The sequence below is a fragment of the Pseudochaenichthys georgianus genome, chromosome 15 (genome assembly GCF_902827115.2).
Source record: "Pseudochaenichthys georgianus chromosome 15, fPseGeo1.2, whole genome shotgun sequence".
Classification (NCBI taxonomy): domain Eukaryota; kingdom Metazoa; phylum Chordata; class Actinopteri; order Perciformes; family Channichthyidae; genus Pseudochaenichthys; species Pseudochaenichthys georgianus.
The window spans coordinates 38,791,963-38,812,602 of NC_047517.1; the positions used below are offsets into that span (position 1 = coordinate 38,791,963).

General features: G+C 45.4%; 1 protein-coding gene and 1 long non-coding RNA gene across 2 annotated transcripts in view; both read right to left on the minus strand.

Annotated features, from left to right (window-relative positions):
- The window catches only part of kif20ba (kinesin family member 20Ba), a 91,741-nt gene extending 73,308 nt beyond the window's left edge, over positions 1-18,433 (minus strand). Inside the window, exons 1-4 of the mRNA XM_071205613.1 lie at positions 18,293-18,433; positions 5,277-5,385; positions 3,568-3,657; positions 514-640 (exon numbers count right to left, since the gene is read on the minus strand). Of these exons, the coding sequence (XP_071061714.1) occupies positions 514-640; positions 3,568-3,657; positions 5,277-5,384 (325 nt within the window). The 5' untranslated portion in view covers position 5,385; positions 18,293-18,433. The remainder of the gene's footprint in view (positions 1-513; positions 641-3,567; positions 3,658-5,276; positions 5,386-18,292) is intronic.
- Positions 18,434-19,583: 1,150 nt separating this feature from the next.
- On the minus strand, positions 19,584-20,174 carry LOC139435229 (uncharacterized). The gene is made up of 2 exons (XR_011644513.1): positions 20,083-20,174; positions 19,584-19,728 (listed from the first exon to the last, which is right to left on the minus strand). It is a non-coding gene; the product is annotated as an uncharacterized lncRNA (long non-coding RNA).
- Between the last annotated feature and the right edge of the window lie 466 nt (positions 20,175-20,640).

Below are 20,640 nucleotides of genomic sequence, written 5' to 3' on the forward strand. Positions count from 1 at the left end.
ACTTTTTTTCTCATCTCTCTCGTCTCCCTCTCCTCTCCCTCTACTCCTCTCCCTCTCCTCTCTCCCCTCTCTCCTCTCTCCTCGGTCTTCCCTCTCTCTCTCTCCCCCCCTCTCTCCCTCTCTCTCTCTCTCTGATCCTTGGCTACCGAGGGAAATGCATGAAGTATCCACAACCTCCGCTGTGGATTCAGTAATAAAATACACTTTGGTTGCAGGGCCAAGTTTAACACGAATCCAACAGTTAATTATTTACACTTGCATTTATTTAGCATTGTTCACGCACTCATTGCCACCTGTACGTGCCATTTTTAAACAATGTGACAAACCCTTTTAATTTATTATTCATTTAGTTCAAATGTGAAATGTTACCAATATACCCACGTGGACCACTTTGAGAAACACTGTTAGACTAGAATGCATCGTATACACGTGACGATATGTTCAACAGGAATACATTTTAAAGTACAGTAAGCTAATATTGTCTACTACACTTTCTTATCCGCCAGGAAACACAGACCTGGGAGAACTGGAAGCGTTGTCCAGTCTGAAGAAGAGATTTGTCCGAACTGTGCCTCGCTGAAAGGGACAGTTTCGGAGGCTTCAGTAAAGCTGTGTCCGGGGGCTCGATGGTCACGCAGTCCTGTTGGAAACAAACAAGAGGGAGAAAGACGGAAGAAAAAGGAAATCCGTTTACCGTGAACATTCTGCCCGTTATCCTTCAGATGTTCGAATGCAGCAGCAGCTTCTCATGTACATTTCCCAAAGACATTGAAGTGACTTGTTTTGTTGTATCTGTAAGGGGAACTTCTGCAGCAAAGGAGAGTCGGGACTCAGAGACACGAGGAGAGCTGGAGCTTTGATGTCAAACACTGGCAGTTTATTGCAAGGATACGGCCGGAGAAATTCACATCACAAGTCACACAGTCAAAGGTTCTGCCTAGGGATGCATACCGGTATCACCGAAATACCGGTTACTGGTGGCTACGGTATACCGTACCGAAATCAGATCCGGTTTCGATAATTAAAAAAATAAATTACCGTAATTGTCGGACTATAAGCCGCACTGGACTATAAGCCGCAGGTGTTTTAATGTTTAATTATGTAAGCAGTCCAGCCTTTCGGAACCCGTTGGTGATCGTGGATGTTTTGACACTCCTCCACGCTGTCAGGATCCACTCGCAAACTTGAGCGAAAGTTGCTTTTCGCATGCGACCGGTTTTGGTGAATGATTTATCGCCGCTAGTCATCCACGCCTCCCACTGAACGAAGGGTTTGTGCATGAAAACTTCCTTTGCACAAACTGTCTCGCTCTCGTAATGTCTGTCTGTCTTGTTCTCGTACCGTCTCTCGGTTCCACTTTTACTTTGGCGCGCTACCGGTCTCACTCTTTTCCGGCCGCCAGCTTTTCCTGCTGGAGCCCGCCGCTTAGAGGTGGCGGGCGCGGACCGGCCATAGAGCCCATCGAGTTAAAGGCGGTGGACTGTAACCTGTAAAATCCATAGATTTAGGAGGTCCCCTAGTGGCCGTTAGCTGTAAACATCCATAGATTAGCCGCACCGTTGTATAAGACGCAGGGTCGAAAAATGGGGGAAAAGGCGCGGCTTATAGTCCGAAAATTACGGTAATTAATTTTAAAAGTGAGTGCGTGGCCCGTGATGGCGGGTGTTATAAATTAGATTGCATAATCGTTTTTCTTCATATTATATGTATCTTTCATTGTTTGTTCGATGCTAGAAAGGTAAGTCCCACAAATGAACTGTGGTGGGATTTGTTTTCTCTCACCAGCGAAGAATGTTGATTTTAAAGATGAGATTTGTTTGTGCAATGCCGAGATCTCATGACCTTTATTCTATTATGTATTTGTTCTCTAGTGGAATCTCAGGTTTAACATTAATCATAACGGTGCGATAACGGTCTGTTTGCATCGACGAGATGTGCCATTCACGCGGCACACCTGATGTGTTATAAAATATATTCCATAATCGGTTTTCTTCATATTTGTCATGTATCTTTCATTGTTTGTTCAGCACTGAAAGGGCCAAGAAGTCCCACAATTGAATTTAATATTCATTTGACATGTGAACTATATCGTAAAGCGCTTCATGGGAGTAATTGTGGGATGATACATTTTCAAAGTATCACGATATGTATCGGTATCGTTCAGTGGTATCATAAAAAATTAAACGATATGCATCCCTAGTTCTGACTGCACGGGTGGGTTGCCATGTCAAATCTGAATAACCTCTCTCTCGATAGACCCTTTAACTACAGAGAGTCAAATCCACATATTGGGGATGGGCGTAAACATCTGCAGACACAGGAGATGTCTCTCACATCTGTGGAGCTTAGAAAGCCAGCGTTCTCACAGTCGTAAAAACCCCTATGTCCGCTAGGTCAAGCCATAACACTTATAGTATCAACATACGACTGCATTATCACATTCCTTACGGAAGATAAGGAGCAGGGCTGGTCGTAAATGTCAACACACAGAAAATGTTTAAATATTTAGGAGTAAAGACAGAATTATTCTCTAACAATATTGAGCTTTTATTTATGTCTTAATGTGTGCATATGTCTTGATTGTGTAGGATATATATTTTATATATATTTGTATGTTGTATTCCTCTGGATTGTGGGAAACGGTATTCCGATCCCTCCGTCTGTACAAACTGAAAGACTGACAATAAAGTTGACTTTGACTTCTTGCGTGTAAAGTAGGGATATCGTTAAGGTTTTAACGGTACTACCAACTACTTTTATCGATACCGCTTATCGGTCCGGTCCTTTAACGGTACTCTTATCGGTTCTTCTGGAGAAAAAGAAAAGGTAAACTAACTAAACAAATTGTGAACAAAACTAACATTGCTTTTTATTTAAATTAAATACATAATATTTCACATCAAAAGAAACAACAGTGTTTTAACAAACCGTATTAAATAATCTGAAGACAGAACTGTGAACAGAATAGCTGAAACTTTAACAAAATAAATAACTCAGTTTCCTCTCATCATTAACCCATGTTTGTATCATGGAGTTAACCGTGTGTTGCTGCTAGCATACAGAACACCTGACGGGGAAACGTTACTCGTGGACGGGGCTACAGAGCGGCTAGAAAGACAGTGGAACCCGGTGCATTCCTCCGTCTGGATGTGGAGCACTTTTGATAAATGTTTAGACACATTGCTCGTGTTACCGCCCTGACATGCTAACCTCTGATTCCACTTTAGGCAACGAGCATCGAGACGGGTAAAGTTTAACCACACGCCATCTCCTCCGTGTGTGTGTGTAAACTGCCCCGCCCCCTCGCAAGCAGGCGGGAGAGAGATCGAAAATACTAAAAATAATCATGGACGCATTTTGCAGTCTTTCTGCGTATTAGAAACGGAGTTGGCGAAACTAAAACTGCAATATAATATTTGTGTAGCAATAATACACACGACATATATTTTACATGTCTCCAGTGCCGATAAAAGGACTGGTAACGTCGGAGCTTAACGGAACCACGGTCTTTAATAATTCAGCCCCGGGGCCCGGTCCCCATCCCGAGTGTACAGTATGTGTGTTTACCTGAGACTCTCCGTTGTGGCTCTCTGCTGCGCTGAAGGGTCGGATGCGGAGGTAAACCTTCAGGTGTTCCTGCTCGTCGGCGCTGGAAAGCTGCACAACACATCAGGATGTAATCAAACGGAGATGCTCGAGATTCAAGACGGGAGACTTTATCGTCACAGCAGATAGATAAAAGCTCCAGCAGAACAACATGAATATATAAAAGGAAATGGAACAAATAAAAGTTAACAATATTTAAACTATATACACCAATATGAACAGGAGGTCCTTGCTGTAATTGTTCAAATATTTATTGGACATTTAATGCGGAAGATTATGGAGAAAATCCATCATCCAGCGCAAACATATATTAGAGTTGATATGAGGTGAGGGTCAAACAAATCAAGTTCTTATCTTTAAAATCCCTCTTTTCTTGTTGTTCTTCCACTGCTGCTCAGAAACACAAACACTGCTACATACCTGATGCATTACACTTGGATAGAGCCGCATACTAGCTCCTATGACACGAATGTATTCATAATTTCTGGCAATACTAGATTAGATTATTTCATCTTTTCATCAGTGGAACTCGAAAGGGATTTTAGATCCCAGGGCCCAGGAGTTCAACACTTTTAATCTCAATCAGATCAGATTTTGAAATCCCATTTTTTGTGGGATCAGACGAGTCGGCCACATGTTGTCCCTGGAGTTCAAAGCAATTCAGGATCAGCCTGATTACGACTTTTCAAGATGACTAGATCCTGAATATCAGTGCTTTAATCCTACCGGGCGACTGTGGCTGCGAGGGAGTGTGGTCGTCTTTCAACCAGAAGGTTGTGGGTTCGATCCCAGCCCGTGCAGCCAACATGTCGATGTATCCTTGGGCAAGATACTTAACCCTGAGCTGCTCCCAATGGCATGGCCAACGGTGTGTAAATGTTAGGTCCTAGAGCAAGTGGTACTGCTCTGTATGAATGGGTGAATGACATGTAGTATGTAAAGCGCTTTGAGGGGTCGTAAAGACTGGATAGAGCGCCATATAAGTACTATAGTCCATTTACCATTTACCGAACGCCACCTAGTGGATATGAAAAATACTACAAGGAAGACAAGAGACCACATTGCAGAGACTTCTAATGTCCGCATTTACTTTTGAAAGGTGATGACAGATGACGGACTTTTTTTTTGTTAAAGATATTTTTACTTTAATCTAAATTACATTTGTGATTGACAATCTTTGTTGTGATATTTTTTTTATGAGCATAAACATTTATGTCATCAACATTTGGTTGAAAACAAAATAGGCCACAAACGTGAGCAAAAATGAAAAATAAAATGTATTTCCCATGAAAATGGTGTATTATTTCAGTTCACAAACTTTGCCATCTAATTTAAATTGAAACCTATTTTTAAATAAATGGTACAGTACATGTTGCTCTGGTAACCACTGGAAACCCAGCCCTCTGGTGGGATCAAGATAATCCAGTTTTTTGGTTTTGAACTCCCCAAAATCCAAATCTGATCCGACCAGATAGGGATTGAAAGTGTTGAACTCCTGGGCCCTGGAGATATATTCATCCCGTTCAAAGTGGATCAGACATAAAGGACGTGTGTGCATACTCCTGTAAATCCACCACTGCATGCTCTAGTAAGATATTGAAGCATATAATAAGTACATTTTGACCCTAATCTCACTATCACCATTAAGGGCAGAAGTATGCATGGTTTACCTGTGGGTAAGTCAATGTGGCGAACTCTGATACGAGATCTCTCCTCAAGTCTTCCACCACCACCTGGTCCCGTCGCTCAGCCTTAGTGTTCAGGCACGATTCCATCATTCTGCAGCACATGGACAAAGATCAGGGGGGTATACTGCGAAGAAGGATTTTCGCTTAGCGGCTAAATTCAGGGAAAACTCCGGCTTTCCGGTCCTACGAAGCTGGTTCTCTTCTTAGCAGGCTAGATCTCCATGGTAACTTATGCTAAGCAGCTAACCTGGTCAGGACCAGGTTAGGTTGCAGGCTAAGAGCTCAACTCAGTGAAAGCACCGCCTGCTGACCAATCAGAGCTCAGTGTGCGGAGTTTAAAGCGATCAAGTCATATCACAGGAGAAAGGAAATACAGAAAGACGGCCGGCAAAAATCACCGACTGTGTGAACGTGAACATTAATAGAATATCACCTCCATCTTCAGAGCAGTCTGACTATTATAACATTAGCGTTAAAAAAGCTAACTTAAATATCGGCCACAACATAAGTAACCGGATCAGAGTACATTAAGTACAGTCCGCGGCACATCACTTCATAATGTATCACATATCTCCTGATCTGAGTCAGCTGAGCCGTGTCTGGCCGTGCAACACTCACAGTGTCACAGACTGGAGGCAGAAGGATTATTTTAAGCAACACATAAGTTGACGAAACACTCGAGACAAATGTAATTGAAGTCAGATCGTGTTTTAGACGGGCAGTGATATCATGAACCTGTTAATGTACGCATTCAAACACGTGTTCTGTTCCAGCTGTATTCACCTTGCAGGTGCAGCTATGTGGCTTTGATCCTGATCAAGTGTTTAAGTCATGGATGTTTAAAGTTTACTTCTTCATTTTTGACTAGTATTAAAGTTCACTTTTCATTCAGGAAGTATGACGCTGCGCTGTCAGTGCGCTTCTCCATGTCTGTGATTGGTCGAATGCTCCAGATCCCACCCCTTCCATGTGAACGCGCACCTAACTAGATAGGACACGGCTGGCTTGAGCGATCCACTTGATAACCAGCGTCGTAGGACAGTTTAGCGAGAGCGCGTATGTTTTGGATTAGGCCAACCGGCTAACTCAAACATATCCAGGTTAGGTTGAACCAGCTTCGTAGTACAGGCCCCTGGAGTAAACAAAAGCAGCATCAAGGTTTCAAGTATTTTATTAGTCATACGTACATAGCTGCAGTGTAGCCATGACGATGACAAGCTTAGGTCACAGGCTCCTCCGACAACAACAGTAACGTTAAGTCTGGCCGACTGAAAGTACGGTTAGCTTCACATCAACAACAATTTTAAGTCATGTCACGCCTTTCAAATATTTGCATGGCACTGGATATCATCACGGCTACAAATGGTGATGGGAACTTGGCGTACCGATTATCATTAAGCAGCTCTTAGAGCAGGGGTGGTGGAAGAACTCAGATCTAATACTTACAATTCAATCAATCTAAATGTTGTTACTTATTATTTTAAAGCCATTTTGAGTCTATGAAAAGCGCAATAGAAATACAATGTTGTATTATTATCATTATAAGTAAAAGTACAACAGTATAGGCATCAACATATACTTTAAGTAGCAAATCTAAAAGATCTCTATCCAAAGTCGCCATTTTTGGTTAAAGTTCAGTTTTTATGTTCTATTTAAAGATGCTTATATATTATGTTTGTTTATGTTGTACTTTTTTTCATTTTCACATTGTGTGCAATGTCTCGTCTACATGACGAAAACACTTCCCTTTCATAAAGTATATCTTCTCTTAACGGTGGGGTTGGTAATTTGGAGAAAGCAGCTCGAGTGCGCTAGAATTTGAAAATACAGACGGAAAAAATCTGCCACTTCCTCACAGAGCCCCGCCTCCAGCACACAGGAACGCACATGACCAATGAGGGCACGAGGTAAGTGTGTGCCCCGATGGAAGGCTGACAGGCAGGCAGGCCGTCCAGTTACTTTAGCCGGCTCAGATGATTGGTCGTGCTTTTTACAGCGCCACGGCTTCCACTGATGACATTTTTTATTGCTATCGGGATGTTAAGACAGGGTTTCCCACACAGACTTTACTTGGGCGGCGCCCAGGTATATTTCGCGACCCATTTAGTTTTAGTTTTTTTTATAATTGGTCTTGTTTTTTTTCGTCCGTGACCACGACGCCATCTGCGATCGATTAACTTGTGGACAATGATACCTCGCTCTACGCCTTCTGTACCCAGTCCCGTACTGGCCATCGGGAGGACCGGGGGGTTTCCCGATGGCCTGGCCTGTTATGTGGTCTGCCTCACAGGGGGACTGGCTGTCTACATGATGTGGTCTGCCTCACACAGGGGGACTGGAAGGTCTACATGATGTGGTCTGCCTCACACAGGGGGACTGGCTGTCTACATGATGTGGTCTGCCTCACAGGGGGACTGGAAGGTCTACTTGATGTAGTCTGCCTCACACAGGGGGACTGGCTGTCTACATGATGTGGTCTGCCTCACACAGGGGGACTGGCTGTCTACATGATGTGGTCTGCCTCACACAGGGGGACTGGCTGTCTACATGATGTGGTCTGCCTCACACAGGGGGACTGGCTGTCTACATGATGTAGTCTGCCTCACAGGGGGACTGGCTGTCTACATGATGTGGTCTGCCTCACACAGGGGGACTGGCTGTCTACATGATGTGGTCTGCCTCACAGGGGGACTGGAAGGTCTACTTGATGTAGTCTGCCTCACACAGGGGGACTGGCTGTCTACATGATGTGGTCTGCCTCACACAGGGGGACTGGCTGTCTACATGATGTGGTCTGCCTCACAGGGGGACTGGAAGGTCTACTTGATGTAGTCTGCCTCACACAGGGGGACTGGCTGTCTACATGATGTGGTCTGCCTCACACAGGGGGACTGGCTGTCTACATGATGTGGTCTGCCTCACACAGGGGGACTGGCTGTCTACATGATGTGGTCTGCCTCACACAGGGGGACTGGCTGTCTACATGATGTAGTCTGCCTCACAGGGGGACTGGCTGTCTACATGATGTGGTCTGCCTCACACAGGGGGACTGGCTGTCTACATGATGTGGTCTGCCTCACAGGGGGACTGGAAGGTCTACATGATGTGGTCTGCCTCACACAGGGGGACTGGCTGTCTACATGATGTGGTCTGCCTCACACAGGGGGACTGGAAGGTCTACATGATGTGGTCTGCCTCACACAGGGGGACTGGCTGTCTACATGATGTGGTCTGCCTCACACAGGGGGACTGGCTGTCTACATGATGTGGTCTGCCTCACAGGGGGACTGGCTGTCTACATGATGTGGTCTGCCTCACACAGGGGGACTGGCTGTCTACATGATGTGGTCTGCCTCACAGGGGGACTGGCTGTCTACATGATGTGGTCTGCCTCACACAGGGGGACTGGCTGTCTACATGATGTAGTCTGCCTCACAGGGGGACTGGAAGGTCTACATGATGTAGTCTGCCTCACAGGGGGACTGGAAGGTCTACATGATGTAGTCTGCCTCTCACAGGGGGACTGGCTGTCTACATGATGTGGTCTGCCTCACACAGGGGGGCTGGCTGTCTACATGATGTGGTCTGCCTCACAGGGGGACTGGAAGGTCTACATGATGTAGTCTGCCTCTCACAGGGGGACTGGCTGTCTACATGATGTGGTCTGCCTCACACAGGGGGGCTGGCTGTCTACATGATGTGGTCTGCCTCACAGGGGGACTGGAAGGTCTACATGATGTAGTCTGCCTCACAGGGGGACTGGAAGGTCTACATGATGTAGTCTGCCTCTCACAGGGGGACTGGCTGTCTACATGATGTGGTCTGCCTCACAGGGGGACTGGCTGTCTACATGATGTAGTCTGCCTCACAGGGGGACTGGAAGGTCTACATGATGTAGTCTGCCTCTCACAGGGGGACTGGCTGTCTACATGATGTGGTCTGCCTCACAGGGGGACTGGAAGGTCTACATGATGTAGTCTGCCTCACAGGGGGACTGGAAGGTCTACATGATGTAGTCTGCCTCACAGGGGGACTGGCTGTCTACATGATGTGGTCTGCCTCACACAGGGGGACTGGCTGTCTACATGATGTGGTCTGCCTCACAGGGGGACTGGTTGTCTACATGATGTAGTCTGCCTCACAGGGGGACTGGAAGGTCTACATGATGTAGTCTGCCTCACACAGGGGGACTGGCTGTCTACATGATGTGGTCTGCCTCACACAGGGGGGCTGGCTGTCTACATGATGTGGTCTGCCTCACAGGGGGACTGGCTGTCTACATGATGTGGTCTGCCTCACAGGGGGACTGGAAGGTCTACATGATGTAGTCTGCCTCACACAGGGGGACTGGCTGTCTACATGATGTAGTCTGCCTCACAGGGGGACTGGAAGGTCTACATGATGTAGTCTGCCTCTCACAGGGGGACTGGCTGTCTACATGATGTGGTCTGCCTCACAGGGGGACTGGCTGTCTACATGATGTGGTCTGCCTCACAGGGGGACTGGAAGGTCTACATGATGTAGTCTGCCTCACAGGGGGACTGGAAGGTCTACATGATGTAGTCTGCCTCTCACAGGGGGACTGGCTGTCTACATGATGTGGTCTGCCTCACAGGGGGACTGGAAGGTCTACATGATGTAGTCTGCCTCTCACAGGGGGACTGGAAGGTCTACATGATGTGGTCTGCCTCACAGGGGGACTGGCTGTCTACATGATGTGGTCTGCCTCACACAGGGGGACTGGCTGTCTACATGATGTAGTCTGCCTCACAGGGGGACTGGCTGTCTACATGATGTGGTCTGCCTCACAGGGGGACTGGAAGGTCTACATGATGTAGTCTGCCTCACAGGGGGACTGGCTGTCTACATGATGTGGTCTGCCTCACACAGGGGGACTGGCTGTCTACATGATGTAGTCTGCCTCACAGGGGGACTGGCTGTCTACATGATGTGGTCTGCCTCACACAGGGGGACTGGCTGTCTACATGATGTAGTCTGCCTCACAGGGGGACTGGCTGTCTACATGATGTGGTCTGCCTCACAGGGGGGGACTGGCTGTCTACATGATGTGGTCTGCCTCACAGGGGGGGACAGGCTGTCTACATGACGTGGTCTGCCTCACACAGGGGGACTGGCTGTCTACATGATGTGGTCTGCCTCACAGGGGGACTGGCTGTCTACATGATGTGGTCTGCCTCACAGGGGGACTGGCTGTCTACATGATGTGGTCTGCCTCACACAGGGGGACTGGCTGTCTACATGATGTGGTCTGCCTCACAGGGGGACTGGCTGTCTACATGATGTGGTCTGCCTCACAGGGGGACTGGCTGTCTACATGACGTGGTCTGCCTCACACAGGGGGACTGGCTGTCTACATGATGTGGTCTGCCTCACAGGGGGACTGGCTGTCTACATGATGTGGTCTGCCTCACAGGGGGACTGGCTGTCTACATGATGTGGTCTGCCTCACAGGGGGACTGGTTGTCTACATGATGTGGTCTGCCTCACAGGGGGACTGGCTGTCTACATGATGTGGTCTGCCTCACACAGGGGGACTGGAAGGTCTACATGATGTGGTCTGCCTCACACAGGGGGACTGGCTGTCTACATGATGTAGTCTGCCTCACAGGGGGACTGGCTGTCTACATGATGTGGTCTGCCTCACAGGGGGACTGGAAGGTCTACATGATGTGGTCTGCCTCACACAGGGGGACTGGCTGTCTACATGATGTGGTCTGCCTCACAGGGGGACTGGAAGGTCTACATGATGTGGTCTGCCTCACACAGGGGGACTGGCTGTCCACATGATGTGGTCTGCCTCACAGGGGGACTGGAAGGTCTACATGATGTAGTCTGCCTCACACAGGGAGACTGGCTGTCTACATGATGTGGTCTGCCTCACACAGGGGGACTGGAAGGTCTACATGATGTAGTCTGCCTCACACAGGGGGACTGGCTGTCTACATGATGTGGTCTGCCTCACACAGGGGGACTGGAAGGTCTACATGATGTGGTCTGCCTCACACAGGGGGACTGGCTGTCTACATGATGTGGTCTGCCTCACAGGGGGACTGGAAGGTCTACATGATGTGGTCTGCCTCACACAGGGGGACTGGCTGTCCACATGATGTGGTCTGCCTCACAGGGGGACTGGAAGGTCTACATGATGTGGTCTGCCTCACAGGGGGACTGGAAGGTCTACATGATGTGGTCTGCCTCACACAGGGGGACTGGCTGTCTACATGATGTAGTCTGCCTCACACAGGGGGACTGGCTGTCTACATGATGTGGTCTGCCTCACACAGGGGGACTGGAAGGTCTACATGATGTGGTCTGCCTCACACAGGGAGACTGGCTGTCTACATGATGTGGTCTGCCTCACACAGGGGGACTGGCTGTCTCCATGATGTGGTCTGCCTCACACAGGGGGACTGGAAGGTCTACATGATGTGGTCTGCCTCACACAGGGGGACTGGCTGTCTACATGATGTGGTCTGCCTCACACAGGGGGACTGGAAGGTCTACATGATGTGGTCTGCCTCTCACAGGGGGACTGGCTGTCTACATGATGTGGTCTGCCTCACAGGGGGACTGGAAGGTCTACATGATGTGGTCTGCCTCACACAGGGTGACTGGCTGTCTACATGATGTGGTCTGCCTCACACAGGGTGACTGGCTGTCTACATGATGTGGTCTGCCTCACACAGGGTGACTGGCTGTCTACATGATGTGGTCTGCCTCACACAGGGGGACTGGCTGTCTACATGATGTGGTCTGCCTCACACAGGGGGACTGGCTGTCTACATGATGAGGTCTGCCTCACACAGGGGGACTGGCTGTCTACATGATGTGGTCTGCCTCACACAGGGTGACTGGCTGTCTACATGATGTGGTCTGCCTCACACAGGGTGACTGGCTGTCTACATGATGTGGTCTGCCTCACACAGGGGGACTGGCTGTCTACATGATGTGGTCTGCCTCACACAGGGTGACTGGCTGTCTACATGATGAGGTCTGCCTCACACAGGGGGACTGGCTGTCTACATGATGTGGTCTGCCTCACACAGGGGGACTGGCTGTCTACATGATGAGGTCTGCCTCACACAGGGAGACTGGCTGTCTACTAGGGCTGTGGCGATACACTAATCTCACGATACGATACACGATATTCAGCCAACGATACGATATATATCACGATATTCAGCCAACGATACGATTGGATACGATTCGATATAATTCGATACACTTATATCGTTTTCTGAAAGATTTTAAAGGGACAGTGTGATCTGGTGACATCTTGTGAGTGTTCCATTGACTTGGATTGATTTAATTCAACTGAAAACTGAAAGCATCAATTATACAATATATGGCTCTGACAGAGCGTCTCCAGCTTGCAAATGCTGGACAAAATGAATCAAAAGATGTGGTGAGAAAATTAGTTTCATTTATTGAAATTAGAGATGTCCCGATCCGATCACGTGATCGGGGATCGGAGCCGATCACGTGATTTTCAAAAGATCGGGGATCGGGAGAAAAAAATCGGGGATCGGGATTTTTTTTTTTTTTTTTATAATTTTTTTTTTATTATTATTTAATGTTACAAAACAAAAATGACCATGTTCACGTCTTAAAGTCATCCTGAGGCCTTAGCTTTGGTTTAAAATTACACAACATTATGTATGTGTTGCTTTCTTTGGGCTTGTTTTCAGACCTGGTTGCTTATTCCTCTCAACGCTGGCAGCAGAGTGGGCGCAGTGTCTAATAGTAGCAGCAAGCTAACGAGAGGCTACGTTCAGCTGGTGACTCGGGAGTCGGGACGGAGAACATGTCAGGAGTTTGGAAGTATTATAAAATTGAAAGCGAAGGCAGTGTAACAGCCAGATGCAATGTTTGCAAGAAGGAGGTTCCGCGTGGTGGAAAGAACAGAGCTACGTTCAACACGACCAATCTAATACACGCTACCTGAGAAACAAACAACAACAACACGGCGAGTACACAGCGGCCACTCAGGTAACGGCACTGAGACAACCGACACTTTCAGAGACTTTCAAAAGGAAAGAGAAACTGCCCCAGAACAGTGAAAAGGACAAACAATAACAGCCAAGATAGCTGAATTCATCGCGTTGGATGACCAGCCGTTATCTGTTACCTTTTTTTTCTCTTAATGCATTGCATAAAGATCGGATCGGGAAAAATCGGTATCGGCAGATTGTCAAAATCAAATGATCGGAATCGGATCGGGAGCAAAAAAAGGTGATCGGGACATCCCTAATTGAAACAGTGCAAACTGTAGCTTACAAGCCTTTGAAACGTAAGTACATAAAGTGCAGCATCACAATGGACAATGAAAAGGTGCAGCAGGTGGCGGAACACGGGGGATTTGAATGGGACTTGTTAGAAATTAAAATCAATGTTTTGATGGCATAAAGTACCATAAACATACCGTCAGTTTAAATGCTGTTTTATACTGAAAAACCAGAAGTTGTTGTGCACAACCAGTTGTTGAGCTTTTACTCTGAAAATCCTTCATCTCCGGTTAGCATTTAGCATGTGGCTAATATACAATTTCCTATAGAGGTGAATTTAGTAGCGATATGACACGGAGTGCTGCACACCGAAACCTACTGATTTCAACACTACAACTATAGACGTCGAGATATTATTATTGCTGAATATTAAATGAAGGTACAGTTTATTTGAATACGTTTGTTTACAGACGTGGGTAGCATGAGACAACATTCGGAACTACCGGAAATGAAACCAGCCGGGAAGTATTTTTGGAGTATTGATTACAGCGTTTAAAATGTATTAAATGAAAAGTCATGAAAGAGATAAGGAGGAGAAAAGGCGTGTTTAGTTATATATTTAATGTGCAATGTCTGAATCCTCTGTAATGCGCAACAACGAACATTGGAGACGTGGAGGGCCGATCCCCAGCAGCGCCAACCGGCCCACAGGGAGGATTCAGCAGAGGATATTTAACAGCTGGAGAGGTGGAGCTCGCTCTCTTCCCTTCTCTCAGGAGAGCCAGAACACAGCTGTTTTTCTGACTGAACCATCTTCTTCTTGTAACATTACCGCGCTTTTTATTAATTAAAGTATACATTTGAACATTCTCAGAGACTCAACTAGTCTCCTTTTTAAAGCTTCTCTCCTGGACGCGAGTATAACGAACACAGTTATCAGACTTAATGTATCGATACCCGAGGCTGAAATATCGATACTTTCTCGGAAAACTAAATATCGATATATATCGCAAGATCGATTAAATTGCACAGCCCTACTGTCTACTTGATGTGGTCTGCCTCACACAGGGGGACTGGCTGTCTACATGATGTGGTCTGCCTCACACAGGGGGACTGGCTGTCTACATGATGTGGTCTGCCTCACAGGGGGACTGGCTGTCTACATGATGTGGTCTGCCTCACACAGGGGGACTGGCTGTCTACATGATGTGGTCTGCCTCACAGGGGGACTGGCTGTCTACATGATGTGGTCTGCCTCACAGGGGGACTGGCTGTCTACATGATGTGGTCTGCCTCACAGGGGGACTGGCTGTCTACATGATGTGGTCTGCCTCACAGGGGGACTGGTTGTCTACATGATGTAGGCGACGCCTCTTAGCTCCGGAATCGGGTTCACTTCCAGCTCCAAAAAATTGTCGGTCTAGAGGCAAGAGCTTTGGAGCTAAGAGGTGGCGTCTCTTACGTCGAGGCGTGCAGGAAACTAAACCCACCTCCCCTGAACATGGGTCGACTGTCAGCCTGCCTACAAGCAGTAGTGCCTATAAACACACTTTATAAAGTCAGGCAACACTAACCAGGCTTCGTGTGATTCTGTTTATTTGTACCTTACTTTGACCGTTCTCTGTTATCGATCATTGTGGAGAGACGTTTTGTATTATAGCAGCTATCGGATGGAATCAATACATGGGCTGCACAGGTTGTCGTGTCCGACTATCACAAGTAGAATCATAATAGAAATACGCCGGTAAAATGTGCCTGTAGAAAACGGTTTATGCCTCAATAGGATAGCAATAGGAAGTAGTCAGTTTAGCTTCGGTTGCTATGCCAACATCACCCATTTTATACCAGAGAAACTTTCATAATAGGGTTGTGATGCCAAACAGCGTCAATTCAGACTGACACACATTCACTTAAGGGGAACTGGGGATATGCATCAGCTGCTTGTGTGAGTCGGACAGTGAATACTTTAGAGCGGCCGCTGCAGTGCGAGCTAACGGGAGCTAACGGTGGAAGAGCAGCCAGCACTGCAGCGGTCGGTAAATGCTGCTGAAACACATTTAATAAACAATGAACCACGGCACTCTGGAGAAAAGCATAAGGTTGGAGAAGTCGTTATTTAATTTAATCTGGCTTCGTGTGATTAAAAGCAACACGATCATCGACCCGACGCAGTTCCCCGTTGTTGTTGTGAACGCCATTGGGGGAGCAAATCAGCGATGTAAACGGTGACGTCATGACGCAGCAGCAGCAGCACCAGTCGGGCTCTGGGCGGTGTGAACAGAAAAGGGAAACCGGAGCTGAACCAGAAAAGCTCGAGCTCGGAGCTAGAAAGGGAAAAGTGTGTGTTTAGATAGTTAACTCAGTCTAAGTTCTCAGTGGGTCTCAAACGGTTTGGTCACCATTTATGTCAACACATATTTCCATTTGAGGGGGTGGGGATTGGGAGTGGCTATATACAGGACGGTCCTGCACAGAAGCCCTGAAATGGCTTTGTATGTAGTCTACAGAAATATGGATATAATTGGTGTACAATTAACGTTTACAGCAGGATAAATTACAAAAATGTACAGCATACTACATACAATTCAAAAGACGGTTTCTCCGATTTCTAAAATAAAAATGCCGGCGTAGCCGATAAATGATTTGTGTTGCTTTCAATGCAAAATCACTACACGTCAACGAAATGTCGGCGTATTCTTTAAAAAAGAAAACTTCAGTTTTAATAAAACCGAGTAGTCTTTAAAGTATGCAGCAAAATATAAAGTAGAAAATGATTGAAAACAACATAAAGAGATAAGCCAAAAAAAAGACTGAAATCAGCATAAAAAGCTAAGCAATTGGAAAGAGATTTAATTGCCACAATTTTATATTGAGGGGAAACTCGTTGAAAATAATGTTGTCGTGAGAATATTTATCTGTGAATCCTATCCCTACATTACCACCCGCGAAACTTGCTTAAGCATGCTATAATAGCCCGGTCTGTATATAGTCATTTGACGTTAGCTGCAGGACGGTCCTGTATATAGCCATTTCAGAGACCTGTGTACAGGACGGTCCTGTATATAGCCATTTCAGAGAGCTGTGTACAGGACGGTCCTGTATATAGCCTCGGCCGTGGGGATTAGTAAAATATGCATGAATAAAAAATAAAAAAGTTAACTCGGGGAAAAAAGGTAAGATACACTTTTAAAACTTGTTGAGAGCTAAAACTAGTCTTTGCTGCTGCCTCAAAGAGGAGCAGGGGGAGAGGAGGGAGACAGGAGAGGGGGGAGACAGGAGAGGGGGGTTCAGGAGAGGGGGGAGACAGGAGAGGGGGGTTCAGGAGCACAGACACACTCAACTATAAATGAACCAAAAATAAATAAACAAGTTTCAGTGTTTTTTCACATTGGAAATGGTATGTTATTGGTTATGGCCATGATTGTATGATTATTGAAATGTATACTGTTCCGTTTCATATAGGTGTTCCCATGTGTTCGGAGCCATTACGTACAGTGCCTGGAGAGCAGTGTAGGTAAAGGTGCCTTGCTCAGGGACACCTGGGTAGCACTTGGTCTTTCTAGGAATTGAACTGGTGACCTTTCAGTTCCCAAACCAAGTCCTTATGGATTTAGTAACTTTCCAAAGCTGTCTTGAATCAGCTTGGTTAACAACGGTTGGTTATTATTTTTGGATTAATCAGAAAGGTATCCGTGTCTATGTTCATGCATACAGTACATGTGTTAAACTGGGTTTCTGTAGAGTGGGTGTTCAGTGTTTCTCCCTTTGAGGTTGTATTGTTTTATGTGCCATGTGATACAAAGGATAAACCACAGAAAATGTTACAGTAACCATATTAGGACACGTGGTTATTGAATTGTTCTATTAGTCTAAAGCAGGGGGGTCAAACTCAATTTCATCGCGGGCCACATTTGCATTATGGTTGCACTCAAAGGGCCGGTTGTAACTTTAAGACGATATAAATATATAAAATAATGTATTATATGACATTATTGCCTCTGCATTGGATTATTATCAGATAGGGTAATAACTTCATAATTAACTACGTCTGAAGTCGAAAATCCAGGGCAAATAATTGCAAGTCTCTTCAGTGCGCATGTCACAAAATGAGATGCATTGTGGGACATGTTGTTTATTGGCAATGTGCTTCTGTAAAGTGGCAAATAACCGTATAATAAACATATTATATTCTTTGAAAGCTCTTGCGGGCCACATAAAATGAAGTCGCGGGCCGGATTTGGCCCCGGGCCTTGAGTTTGACACCCCTGGTCTAATGCATCGAAGAGAGATGTAATAATAATATATAATAAGAAGCTTTATTTGTATAGCACCTTGTATACAAGACATGCAGTCTAAGTGCTTCACAGTAGACATCTCTTAAAATACTTAGAGAAAGTTGGTATCACAGAAAACAGTTAGCGGTAAAAGAGGAAAAAGAGCTTAGAGCAGACAATGCAAAACATAGATTAGAAGTTACGACAATAAAAAAGTGCATTATAAGGAGGACAATACAAATTCACATCGAGATAACACATGGAATTTAAGAAGAAATCCGGTTAAACGTTTCTGAATAGAAGTTAATTAGACTCGTTTTGGGTAGTTTTGTTCTGGGTAGAGCTAACCAACAAGCTAGCTGGTTAGCTTGTTGGTTAGCACCTGTCAACTGATAAAAGTGACAAACAAATGTCCGTTTTCTTTCACAAAACAAAGCTAAAAGATCAAACGTCACCTGGGACAACATTCAACACTCACCTGGCTGTTGTATTTGGGACATTAGGTTCGTTTAAAGATAATTATTCCGTGTTTTCGCTAACTTCATACAACAACAAGACGCGGTCCAAATTTGAAACGGACCAATCAGATGAAATGGGGATGTGCGCATGCTCCGTTCAGGTGTTCTTTTTCTTTGGTTTTAGCTGAGGACTGTAACACGGACGTTGAAGGAGCACGTCGCCCCCTGCTGTACAGACTGAGTAACACGATTACTTAATGAAAACATGCAGTGCTTGAATTGGAATAAAAAAGATGCCAGCACTCTTAATCAGCAACTGTTTCAAGACAATTTGATTTATACAGCCCAAAAACAATAATTTAATAATAATAATAATAATGCATTACATTTTTTATTAGAGCGCTTTTACAGGTGCTCAAAGCGCTTTACAAGTACACATTACACATATTAGACATGTAAGAGTCATTACTGCGGACATTACCCACAGGAGCAAATGCAGGTAAAGTGTCTTGCCCAAACTAAGTAAATACATTTGTTCCTGCTCAAGATTAGATTCAACTTTATTGTTGTTGCACATATTACAGGTACTGAGACAACGAAATGCAGTTTAGCTTCTAACCAGGTGCAACAAGCAGTAAAGCAGAAAAGTAATGTACACAATCTACAGAATAAAATATAGAATTAATTGAATGATGAATAAACAGTGAGGAGGGGTATGCATACACTAGGACAGGGGTCGGCAACCCGCGGCCCACACCTTTATCAGAAGAACCAAACCAACATAACATGTGCTCACAGACAGGCCAGTTCTGTCTCATGTATCACAATTATTTTTGACATGAGATCTTCATATCATCCTAGTTTTGTATTTAGTTTCTAGATTTGTAAACAAATCCAGAACCTTTGAAATATGTTATTGAAAAAAGACCAAGAATAATATAAACTGTACCATGTGTCCTTCTGTAGTCCATTTGTGGTTTGTCTTGACTCACCCCGGCTGATATATCACAAAATCCACTGTTTAAATTGTTCCCTATATTGCCCCTATGCCCCTGTAAGGTGTCCTTGGGTGTTATGAAAGGCGGCCCCCCAACATAAATGTATTATTATTATTAAGAAGAACAACTTGGTGTGGTGTGGAGGGGATGTAGGAAGCAGGAGCAGGTGGGGAGAGATGGGGCTTCAAGGTTCAAGGTTATTTGTTTTAAATGTGTCTTGTACACAATCAAATAAAATACAGTATACCACAAAACCAATAAGACACACAGTGACACATGGCACACTAACAATCAATCATCGTCCAGCCTCAGCTTTGGTATTCTTTCACAACCATGTTATGGGTTTATTAGACTGAGCAAACATAAACATATGTGGTGATCCCACGGGTTCCTGTTTGCAGACAGCGGCGATTGGAGCATCCGTAGGCTGCACAAAAGTCCGGCATAGTCAGGTACTTCTGTAAACACAAAGCCAGCAAATTCCTGTATCATAATGCAAGATGTTTTTAACAAGCCAAACCACTTGGAAGAAATCATGTGTAACTTAAGTTGTGTTGAAAAGAAAGAGCAGTTCTGCCTCTCCCACTGGTGTAAAGTTGCTGGGTGAACTTTGTAATACTAGGTCTCACTGACAGCCTCTTGTTATTAGCCAGCTAATAAATACAACCACATACACAAAGAAAAGCTGCAATTTCAACATGTCCAAGCATCCTGTATCATAGCCATGCTAATCATGTTTATAATAAACCAAACCGTTTGTAAATCAGTCAAGATTTCAGCGAGTTAAGAGTATTTTTGTGCAGATCACTCACCTGACAACAGCTACCATAACGCGAATCAGAGTAACTGTTGACTGTAGCAAGATGGCGGCCGGTCAGCTACGCTGGAAAATCTCCCATGAGCCATCTAGTGTTATATATATCTATGGTGAATAACCTGACCCCCGGCTCGATGAGCGAACTATGGATAAATCAAAGAAAAGTACCGGAGGAACACAGGATTTAATTCTGCGTGGACAGAGTTATCTGCTTTCACAGCAATCGATGCTGGTTTACCGGTATGTTTGATATGTAGAGAGAAGTTGTCAACGGTGGTGCAGCCTTTACGTATCGAGGAACAACACGGGAGAGGAAGCCAGCTGACGATCTTCAGTCATAATTCAATGGGGTATGTCATTTATTTCAGAAAACACTTTTTGTTATATTCCATGGAATGCTCTTAACGTCCCGATAGCAATGAATATATTAAATGCTTTGACAATAAATACATACAAAAATTAATCTGTGGAAGCCGTAGCGCTGTAAAAGCACGACCAATCATCTGCCTCGGCCCGGCTAAAATAACTGGATGGCCTACCTGCCTGTCAGCCT